Here is an 11,796-nt window from a genome sequence, read left to right on the forward strand (position 1 = left end):
TCCAATCCCAAATGCATAAACGCTCATCCTAGCGCTGAGATTTCAAACGGAACTACCGTAGGCATTTGACCAAGATTTTTTCTTTGGAACACCGAATGCATAAACGCCCATCCCAGCGCGGAGATTCCAAACAGGCCCTTATGGACAAAATATTGTTGTTTTACAGAGAGAGAAGGGTGTTTCATGGCCATGTCCCGGAGAACCATATGTCCCGTCTGGCCTTCCTCCGAGAAATCGGCGAGACGGCATCAGCAGTACGAACCACGTGTCCGGCAAAGGTGGGGTCCACGAACACCCGGCCCCACCGTTACTCGGCATAAAGTATGAAAATAGCCACCATGGAGGGAGAGAGAGAGAGAGTGATATATGGCTAAGGAAAAAATTTCAGCAAAAATTTTGAAAAAAAGGAAATAATATCACCGGATGGGAATTGGGAGAGAACGGTGGGGCCCAATAAAGGAAGGGGGGCGATGAGTTGCCCGTAACTGACTGCTGGCCAATGGCATGCAGACGCGTCACCCTGGGCAGGCTGACCGAGATGCGGGTACAAGATCCAATTCAACCTTACAACTTAAAAGAGGCCTACAAAAACTGGTTTGAGTTTGAAGCGAGGAAGGTCTCTCTTTCTCTCCCCAAGGATTTGGGAGGGAGAATTTTTTAGTTATTTTATTTCTTCTAAATTTCGTTTCCTTTGGCTACTTGGGTTCTATTATAAGTGTGGGAAGTTCGGCTGTGTGGATATTTTTCTATTTTTATCTTTTTCTTTGCTTTGTTTAATGGAGGTGGATGATGTATATGAGAGACTCATCAGAAGGATGAACCCACCAAGGTAAAATTGCTACTATTCTTCTTATTCCCTTTTTTTTTTTCAGTTTTGTTGATATCTTTCTCGTTTTTTATTTTTTCTCTTTTGTTGGTTATTTTACTTTATACCTTTTCTTGGGTACAAATTTTTTTTGTCCTGTCCTTTGCTACTCCTTCCGTTCCTTTTGTTGAAGTTTTCTGGTTTTTACTTTCTTTAGTTGGTAATTGTTTTGTCGATCTGGTTGATGTACTTTTTATGTATGACATATAGTCCCTTCCCTTTTTGTCTTCCCACCTATGTGTTGCGATTGCTTTCCTCCTCCTCTCTCTACTTGATTTTTTCTTTTTCTTTTTCTTGGTTTTTTCCTTTAAATTGGGTTCTTAAATTGCTTCCTTTTTCTTGTTGGGGTTGTTGCCTACTTGTTTTTTTTTTCTTTTGGATTTTTGGGGAGATAAGGGGGGTGGTCTGTGGTTGAGTTTGTTCTTATATCCAAAGGATGAAAACAATACTAGGAAGTTCTAGTTCTGCTACACTTCTTTTCACCTTAGAAACTGTTATTTTCTTAGGCTAGCAGTTGTTTCCTTTTAACAGGGTTGTTGTTTATTCCTTTCCTGGAAATGGCTCTTAACCTTTGTGCTAGCCACCAGATAATTGCAATTCCCTTTAGTTTTCCTGAAATTTCTTTTCCACCCACTTGCTGATTTGAACCTGAATTTGTTTTCTTCTTTACTTTTACCAGGGCTGTGATTAATAATGACTCTTGTGAGAGTGCAACTGTAATCCAGGTACATCTTACTGATTTGATCATGAACTTGTGTTCAAAGTATTTTGTGTTCTTGGGTGTTGAGTGAACTCATTCTCTTCTCCCTTTATTGTGTTGCGACAGGTTGACAGTGTAAATAAACAAGGGATCCTTCTCGAAGTGGTTCAGATTCTTGCAGATCTGAACCTCATCATAACAAAAGCATATATTTCTTCTGATGGAGGATGGTTCATGGATGGTATTGATCTAACCCAAGCTTTATGTTGTTCTTCAGATTTACAGAAGATAAATTTTTTCTTACCATTATTTGCATGAAATTTTGTGCTGACATTTTCCTCTATCTTCTATTTTTTTTTATGGGTATTCTAGTATTTAATGTGACCGACCAAAACGGTGAAAAGCTCAGGGATGAAAAGATCATTAATTATATTCAGAAGGTGAGAGCCTATTACCTTGTTATTTTATGCTTTTTCTCACTCTTTTATAATACTTATTTTACCCCTTTTTTGTGGGGGGCAGGGATGAAGAGGGTGAAATTTGGAACTCATTTCATCTGTTTTTGAAATTAAACAAAGTAAATGAAAACAGAGGGGTTCACGTGACCTTGTATTCCTCTTCTTCAGCTTTTTCTATTTTATCAATATTTTTTTAAAGTCAGTATACATTTTTTAATCATACTTATATTGCTTCTTTCTTGTCTACCCATCTGAATGACTGAAATGTTGGCATATTCTTGTATTTGCCTACACTTCTCTATTTTCACGCTTTTTTGTTGAAGAAAATGAGCTTTTTCTTATTAAATTGAACTTTCATGATTTCAATAACAGATAAAACAAAGCAACAAGTTTCAGGCTTTGCTTTCTTTTCAAATTATAAACTTTTGAATCTGTTCTGAATACCGGAGGCTATAATTTACTCACCAGATATTTAACAAGCAACAAAAATTGGCACGTTAGTTTACCCACAATAGATCTAAATCGAGTATTTCACTTGACTTTGACTTGTTCCTATCTCAGGAAGTTGGTTGAAATTAGGTGGTGGTGTTCCCCTATCTCTATATGTGTAAAAATATAAGAAAGTGGCAAAATCACTGACATGACCTAATTCAGTTCTTACTTTATATTTGGCTAAATATCAGCTACAATTATTAATACCATACCATAGTTGCCAGAAACCTTTTAAAACAGCATGAAACCACAGGCTTCTTTTATGCTTCTAAAACTTTATGACAAGCTCACCCCTTAAAATAATAGTATGCTTGCTTCTCTCATTGAGAAAAACTTCTTTGTTGTTGCAAATGTTTTTTTCATGGTAAAGGAAATGTACTTTTTTTTAGAATTTATTGTTTTTATTATAAAATGTACATGTATAATCAATGTTGTTGATAGAGATGCTTAAAATCAGGGGCAAAGCTAGAAATTTAAGCTAGGGTGGGCACAAATGCATGATAAAAAGATAAATAATTTCTATGACAATAAATTATACCAGTAAGTGCAAAAAAAAATAAGAAACTACAAAGTGTCATATTCATAATTAGGAACCTTGCTTGAAACCATGGTTTGAAAACCCACTGATTCACTAATTGTCTTGCCCACTAGTGACTCATGACTCGGGCAGGTCAACTCGGTCACTCGTTTGGGTTTGGTTAACTTTTGATTTTGTATAAAAATAATGTACTATTAGTCAACTAAATGCAAAAAGCTAGAAAATGACATGATTTCTTCTAAGATCACTAAATAAATCAAATAATGTCATACTAAGTTACAATTAAGCTACATCTAGTCATTTACTAGCACAAAATCAAAGTTTTGAGTAATTAAACTAGTGTCTCCAACTATAGATTATATAACATAGTTCATGTATGCATTCTAACAATATCCATGAAACCCATTCTAACTTGGGGTCTTGCTTCCAACATTCATAAAAACACATTTTAACCTGCCATTAAACATTCAAACATATAACTTCATAACTTGCCCATGAATTCTTTCAAAAATATAAATTTATTCTTTGTACATAAATTCCTTCAAATATTCAAACACAAACATATATCATTCAAACATAAACATACATCCTTTGTATACACATGCAAAATGTGTATCCATAAAATTCATTTTAACTTAGAGTCTTGCTTCAAACATTCATAAATCCATTAAAACATATTTTAACCTGCCCATTAAATTCTCAAACATGGAACTTCATAACCTACCCATGAATTCATTCAAAAATATAAATTTATTCTTTGCTCATAAATTTCTTCTAACATTCAAACACATAAAACTGATATTTTCTTATAAATTCATTCAAATACATAAAATGCGAAGAACATAATGCATTTTTAGATCAAAAGTATTGTGTAACTTTATAACTTGCCCATGAATTCATTCAAAAATATAAATTTAAGAACTCGTTGCAGAGTATCATAATAACGTGCCTTTATATTTCAACATTTAGCTTTGTTTAATATAAAGACCAAAGAAAATACCTTCTATTTCAGTGTGACTAAGCTCAAGTTTCGATCTTGAAATGCATTCATCCAGACTTGATAAAGGAACACAAACATCCTACAAATAAATAGTCAATTAATTAGTATTAAAAAGAAAAAATACATAACAACCTAAAAGCATAATCCAAAATTCATGTTATTTAAATAAATACAAAATCAAAACTCTAATTCTTACATCATCAATTATGCATTTATGTTATTCAAGAATGTAGAATTATGTTTCATATTAATTAAAAAAATATAAAAATACCAAATTTAAATATTTATCTTATTTAAAAGCAAAATAAAAAATTAAATTTTATTAAAAAACAAAAAAAAACTCAAAAACTTAATTAGATACTCATGCTATTTAAAACAAAACTAAATGAAAACCTCAATCCTAGCAGAGATCGTTCATAGTTTTCATATGTAAACTATTGAAATAAAAAACCCCCAAATTTCTAACTAAAACAAGCATGTGGATCATGTATAATATTGAGTAAAAAAATATAAAAATAACTAATTAATATCAATCCCATTAAAAACCTAAATGATAAATAAAAAAAATATAAAAGGCCTTAATTCTAAATGCTAATTGAAACCCTAATTGTTATATAATCAATTATGCACTTATATGCTATTCAAGCATCCAGAATCATGTTTAATGTTAATTAAAAAAATATCTAAATTAAATATTTATCTTATTTAAAAACAAAATAAAATTTTAAATGTTAATAAAAATAGAAAAAACTCTAAAACCTAATTAAATATTCATGTTATAAAAAAAACTAAATAAAAACCTCAATCCTAGAAAACATCATTCATAGGTTTTATACATAAACTAATTGAAACAAAAAATAACAAAACCCTAAATTTTTAATTAAAATCAAGCATGTAGATCATGTATAATATCGATGAAAAAATAAAAAATAACTAATTAATATCCATCTTATTAAAAACCTAAATGCTAATTGAGAAAAAAACATAAAGCCCTAAACTTAAACGCTAAATGAAACATTAATTCTTATTATAATCAATTATGCACTTATACACTATACAAGCATGTAAAATCATGTTTAATGTTAATTAAAAAATTTAAAATACCTAAATTAAATATTTATCTTATTTAAAAATAAAATAAAAATCTAAATAATAAAAAAAACACAAAAACTCTAAAACTTAAGTAAATATTCATGCAATTTTAAAAAAACTAAATGAAAACTTCAATCCTAGCAAACATCATTCATATTTTTCATACATAAACTAATTGAAACAAAAAATAATAAAACTCTCAAATTTCTAACTAAAAGCAAGCATGTGGATCATGTATAATGTTAATTAAAAAATACATAAATAATTAATTAATATCCATCTCATTAACCTAAATGCCCTAAACATAAATGATAATTGGGGAAAAAACACAAAAAGCCGTAAACCTAAATGCTAATTGGGAAAAAAATACAAAAAACTCTAGACACAAAACACAAAACACAAACAAGAGAGCGAGAGAGAGTGGACCTCGTCCTGTGTGCATTGCGGCAACGACGTGCACAATGCGTTGGACAGCTGAAGGCTGCCTCAGTGCCTCTGGACGGTGGCCGATGGCGATGGGCCTGTGTTGTTGTGGGGTTGAGCTGTCGAGGGGAGGGGGACAAACAAAAAGTTGAGAGAGAGAGGTGGGGTTAGGGGAGAATCGAGAGAGAAAGAAAGAGAGAGTGGGGTTTCGACTTGTTGTCGTGGTTGTGGGGTCACCGATAGAGGCAGAGCCACAGAGGGCGAGAGAGAGAGAGGGGGGCAATGGCCATAAGTTGGGTCGCAGAGAGAGAGAGAGAGAGAGAGAGAGAGAGAGAGAGAGAGAGAGAGAGAGAGAGAGAGAGAGAGAGAGAGAGAGAGAGAGAGAGAGAGAGATTACTAAGGCAGGGGATCAACAAAAAGTTGAGTCCGCGAAAACAAAAAAAACAACAGACCCAAAACAAAGGGCCAAAAACACGAAGGCAAAACATAAAAATAAGAGAACACAGAGATCAACCAGGGTCTTGAGGAAGAGAAGGTGGTTGAAGGGGGTGGATAACATGGGAGGAGAGGCACAAAATTGCGTACACATCAGCCAAGATGCAATGGACGAGCTTATTGAAAGCAATCATAATTTGACAGATCGCATTGTTGCGAGTCATCCACACAGCCCACCAAGAAGTAAGAAGCCAAGTTCTCCAGATCAGCTGCCACTGCTTGCAACTGCGAACCCGCGGCGGACCCCACAAAAGGTCAAGCACCAAGGATTCCTGTCTCACGATTACTTCAGGCTGATTCCACGTACTTTTAAAGAGATCCACAAAGATTGGGCAGGCCCAAAACAGATGGTAGGTGGATTCTTCTGCCGCTTGGCAAAGGACACACCTACTCAAATACTAAAAACCCACCTTCTTAAGGAAGTTGTTCGTCTGTACCCTATCGTGTAAAATTAACCAGGTTAAGAACCGAGAGCAGGGAGTTGGCCCATTCACCCATAAAAGACGCTCAGGAAGCCAGTTAGCCCCGGGAGGAAGAAGAGACCGATACAGAGTTTTGGTGTACAAAACGCCGCTAGGCGCAATTGCCCATTGCAAAAAACTATGCGTCAGGATCGAGATCACCATCTTGCATGAAGACGAAAGACATGTCCTTAAGCCACATGCGATGCAAGTGCTAGATATGAAGCCTGCGGGGACGACATATATAATGGATCGACTCAAGAGAACCGTACTTAGCATGGAGCAGCGGCACACACAGATTGCCTGGACGGTGCGCCATCCAACATTGCTTCATGACAAGAGCATTACTCTATAGTACGCCTTGGTAACACCAACGAGTTTCATCCAACCAGGTGACGCTTAGTCTAAAGGTGGCAACCAGACCAAAGAAAATCCGCCATCAAACTGGAGAACTTCTTCTCCACACTCTTGGGCATCAGAAACATGGACATAAAAAATTCTGGGATAGAGGACAAGACGTGCCTAATAAGGGTAAGCTGAGCGGCGATGAAAAGGTAGGAAGCCTGTCAGAAAGAAATTTTGGTCTGGACTTTTTGGATAGTGGCAGTCCAAGCGACTGATGGGATGCTTTTTATTTGTAAAGGGAGACCCAGATAGGAAATAGGTAAATCTGAAGTTGCGTTTCTAAAAATTTGTTGTCCGGTGGCCAACAAAGAAGATGGGGCATTGAACATGGACAAACAACATTTACTGTCATTAAGAGATAAACCTGAAAGAGAGAGGAAAAACTGAAGGATGAGCTTGAATCTCAGCATATGTTGCACGGAAGCGTGGCTGAAAATGATCATGTCGTCAACATAGGTGAGAATATGATGGGAGAATTCCTGGATGCTAATGTGATCGATTATGCTTTTATCCGCTGCCCTCTTGAACAACACCACAAGACCCTCAACGATGCCCTTAAATAACAAAGGGGAGAGAGGGCAGCCTTGCCAAATACCGCACCCAAGCTTGAACTGCCTAAATCTTGCTCCGTTAAGCGTAATCAAAGAGTGAGCATTTGATACCAGCTCGCGCACCCATCGAGAGAAACAACTACCGATACCGAAGTTGGTAAGCATGTGGAATAAGAAAGGCCAATGGACCGAGTCGAAGGCTTTATGAAAGTCGAGCTTGAGAGAGAAGAAAGGTTGGCCGCTGATATGCAAAGAGCGAAGAACTTTCGATGCCAAGATGAATGAGTGTTGAATCCGCCTATGGGGGATAAAAGCGAAAGGAGAGTCCGAGAAGATTTGAGCAGCGATGGCTCTGAGCCTATTGACCAAAACCTTAGCAATAATGCAGTACAACGCACTCATAACCGAAATCGGGCGGAACCTTGAGATATCAGAGGCTGCCACGTCCTTTGGGATGAGAGAGACAATGACTAAGTGCGTGCGAATTGACAGCCGACAGTTGCAATGGAACTCAACGAAGACATTGATAACATCATGCTGAATGCAAGACTAAAAGATACGAAAGAAATCCACGAAAAAGCCATCACAGCCAGGAGTTTTTCATCCTGAAAGACTGTTGATAGCCGAAATGATTTCAGCATCAACAAACTTAGATTGCATAGCTCTAGCTTGAGATTGATCAATAGCCTGTACGAGAAGAGAGCCAATAGTGCTGTCGATGAAGGTCTGAGCAACATAAAGGGTCTTGAAATAGTGAGAAACCGCTGAAAGGACATTGTCGGCGGAGTAGCTGACTCCCCCAATGGAGATAGAGGGAATAACGTTCCTCCTGTGGTGGTGCGAAGCGTAGAAGTGAAAGAAGCTAGTATCGTCGTCACCAACCGCAAGCCAATGCACCCTCTCCCATTGTTTTCATCGAATTTCATCCTTGATCCGCCATGTTTGCAGAAGCAAAGAAAGCTTAGTGGATCTGGCCTTTAATATTCGAATAGTAGAATCGAAAAGAGAGTCCGGGAAAGACATAGAATGATGAATGGTCGACAACTCTTGCTCTCAGGGGTCAATTTGCTGGAATTTATTGATATTATGATTCAGAAGCTAAGCATTGATGTCGCGGTTGAGGCGGAAAATCTTCTCATAGCACTAGACGACAGTCCTGACCGCAGTAGAAGGCTTGCTCCACGAACGGTAGACCACATATTCGAAGTCTGGCTCCTTCAGCCACCACTTTTCAAAGACGAAAGTCCTTGCAGAGGTAAAACCTTCCCCCCAACGAGTGACAACCTGGCTATGGTCCGAGACAGAAGGCGGAAGCAGGTGATGTCAGAGAGAGAGAGAGAGAGAGAGAGAGAGAGAGAGAGAGAGAGAGAGAGAGAGAGAGAGCACCTTGCTGCCGTTGGGACTATGGGGTCGTGGACATGGGCGGAGTCACAGAGGTGAAGGAGGCCACATGTGGAGAGAGAGAGAGAGAGAGAGAGAGAGAGAGAGAGAGAGAGAGAGAGAGAGAGAGAGAGGTGTCATGGTGGAACAAATTTGCCAATGAAAAGGGAAGGGTGTCCGCCCTTTTTATTCCTCCTTTAGGTCGGGCACCAGTGCACTGCCCACGTTTTTGGCGGGTCTGATTGGACACTCTGACGCATACCCTTCTTGGGGGGATTTCTATGGGTCAGGGTGGGCACGTTCCCACCCTCCCAATGATGTCTCCGCACCTCCTTAAAATTCTTACTCATTTTCCAGGGGGCAGGTTATATGTTCCCCCCCCTCCCCCCGCTATAGTGCGTGTTCGGGGGAGAACACGCAAGACCTTCTCCATTTTCCCTCAGTGCAAGCATTTCTTAATCCCTCGCTTCTCACGCTGGCTTATTGCTCTTATAGTAAATCATAGATGCAAAAGCTTTTTCTGCTTGGTCTGACACCATACATGCATATAGCATGAAAACTTTGTTTTTTCCAATCGCAAGACTTTGGTATAGTTATGGAATGCTGATCTTTAAAACTTTAAAAAAGCACATTTACACATCACAACCACATGGCCCAAAATATATCTTTTACCAAATGAACTATGTAGATCATATGTGCAAGGCATGATCCACAAAATATTCAAAAACATTATTTTAAAACTGGTGGTTTACTAGATAGTGTGGTACCAACAATAGTAGCTAATGTTATATTGTTTGTTTGAAGCATACCTGATCGCTTAAATTTTGCCAATACTGCAGTCTCTTGAAACAGATGCATGCTTCATGCCCTCCTTGACAAGATCAGTTGGAGTTGTGGCTTCAAAGGAACGCACTTATATTGAATTAATAGGTGCAGACCGACCCGGTTTGCTTTCTGAAGTATGTGCTGTACTCACAGGCCTGAAATGTAATGTTGTTGAAGCCGAAGTTTGGACCCACAATGCAAGGGCAGCAGCAGTAGTCCATGTCACTGATGAATGCACATGCAGAGCCATTGAAGATCCAAAGAGGCTTTCTTTGATCGAGGAGCTTCTCTGCAATGTTCTCAAGGGGAACAATGACTTGAAGACAGCCAAAACCAGAGTCTCAGTCGAGGTTACACATAGGCAGCGAAGATTGCATCAGATGATGTACGAGGATAGGGACTATGAGCGAACTAAGAAAGCTGAGCCTGAGAGGACTGAGGATGCCGTACTCAGGCCACAAGTCACGCTGCTTAACTGTTCTGATAAGGACTATTCTGTTGTGACAACACGGTCCAGGGACCGTCCGAAGCTCATCTTTGACACCGTCTGTACTCTAACAGACATGCAGTATGTGGTGTTTCATGGGACTATTGATACAAAGAGGGAGGAAGCATATCAGGTATAACTTTGATTTCTGAACTCTGTGCATGAGCCATGACATGGATCTGGAATTCTGGTGTTCACACACACATTCCAATTATCATGGTTCAGTAATCTAAAGTTCTAAACTATGATTCCTATGCAAGCTTCAGTAGATGATTAACAATGGATCACATGAATTAATTGCAATGGGTCTCTTGATTACTCCCCAAGCTTTCATTACAACATACAGTTCTAAGAATTGAGCATTGCTAAAACTTAGGAACCCTGAACTTCTGTTTTCCCCAATAATCTTCTGTCTTTGTTCAGGTGTCTTATTTGACACATGAAGAATGAAGTTGGCAAAAGTTTGGTCAATTGGAGAATACATTTTTCTGAATTCCAGCCTGCTCATTTCTCCTGATGGTGCTTTATTGTTTGATTTGTAGGAATACTATATCAGACATGCGGACGGCTTTCCGATCAGCTCTGAAGCTGAGAGACAACGAGTGATTCAGTGTCTGGAAGCAGCGATTGAGAGGAGAGCATCAGAGGTACATGTCATTAGAAAACCTTGCTTTAGATAAACTTGCAACTATTTCTGACTAAACTTGTTTCACTGATTTGCAGGGATCCAGGTTAGAATTGAGTGCAGATGATAGGGTAGGGCTTCTTTCTGATATCACAAGGATATTCCGTGAGAATAGCTTATGTATCACAAGAGCTGAGATCACAACCAAGGATGGCAAAGCAGTTGACACGTTCTATCTCCGAGATATCTCTGGTTACCCAGTTGATAACAAGACCATAGAATCAATACGTCATCAGCTTGGCAACACGGTTTTGAGGGTCAAGTACAGCTCCATTCTCTCTTCAAGTACGCCAACCCGAGAAACAATCTCTGGCTTCCTCTTTGGGAACCTCTTCAAGGCTCGATCATTTCATAATTTCAGATTGATAAGGTCATACTCATGATGATCTTTGGCCTCAACCACCTCTAAAACTGTTTATATACTCCTCTAAGATCCAAAACAGAAGATAATACCAGAGATAATCCAGGCCACAAAATGATCACCAGGGATGTGGCCAATATTTGCCTATGGCGCAAAAGATTAGTGTTCCTGCAACACTATATGGATTACAGACATCATTCAATACATACAGAAACATGGAGGGACATGTACACATGTATAGATATGTTCATACAAGCTTCGGGTATGTAAATACTTTATGTACAAAGTGTAATTTCAACATTTATAAAGAATCCAAAATGGTATATGAGTTTACTTTTAATTGATGTATATATATATATATATATATATATATACTTTAATTTTTACAACAGCCTTGAGCTCGGCTTTCGTTTGCCCAGTCTAGTTTCAGTGTGCATCAAATTGTCAAAATTACAGTTGATATTGCTGGAAAGCAAAACCCTAAAGGGTGGTTCAAAATCACAGTCCATTGCTTGAGGCTTTCATCCCAACAAAGGACATCCTATGGACAAGAAAGAACCAGTTCAACATCAAGGTGT

At 38.1% G+C, this 11,796-nt stretch overlaps 1 protein-coding gene across 1 annotated transcript; it reads left to right on the plus strand.

Moving 5' to 3' along the window:
* The first annotated feature begins 624 nt into the window (after positions 1 to 624).
* Positions 625 to 11,537, plus strand: LOC149811405 (ACT domain-containing protein ACR4-like). Its single transcript, XM_089992710.1, has 7 exons — positions 625 to 829; positions 1,545 to 1,590; positions 1,692 to 1,806; positions 1,938 to 2,005; positions 9,700 to 10,305; positions 10,715 to 10,819; positions 10,896 to 11,537. Exons 1-7 carry the CDS (start codon positions 777 to 779, stop codon positions 11,238 to 11,240), a joined length of 1,338 nt encoding a protein of 445 aa, XP_089848836.1. The 5' UTR covers positions 625 to 776; the 3' UTR covers positions 11,241 to 11,537.
* Positions 11,538 to 11,796: the final 259 nt, after the last annotated feature.

This window comes from Nuphar pumila, chromosome 17 (genome assembly GCF_984573655.1).
Source record: "Nuphar pumila chromosome 17, dmNupPumi1.hap1.1, whole genome shotgun sequence".
Taxonomy (NCBI): domain Eukaryota; kingdom Viridiplantae; phylum Streptophyta; class Magnoliopsida; order Nymphaeales; family Nymphaeaceae; genus Nuphar; species Nuphar pumila.

Coding starts and splice junctions, on each gene's coding strand:
- LOC149811405 (XM_089992710.1), top strand. CDS start 777: ATGGAGGTGGATGATGTATATGAGAGACTCATCAGAAGGATGAACCCA. Junction 1,591..1,691: donor AGAGTGCAACTGTAATCCAG/GTACATCTTACT, acceptor GTGTTGCGACAG/GTTGACAGTGTAAATAAACA. Junction 1,807..1,937: donor TGGAGGATGGTTCATGGATG/GTATTGATCTAA, acceptor TGGGTATTCTAG/TATTTAATGTGACCGACCAA.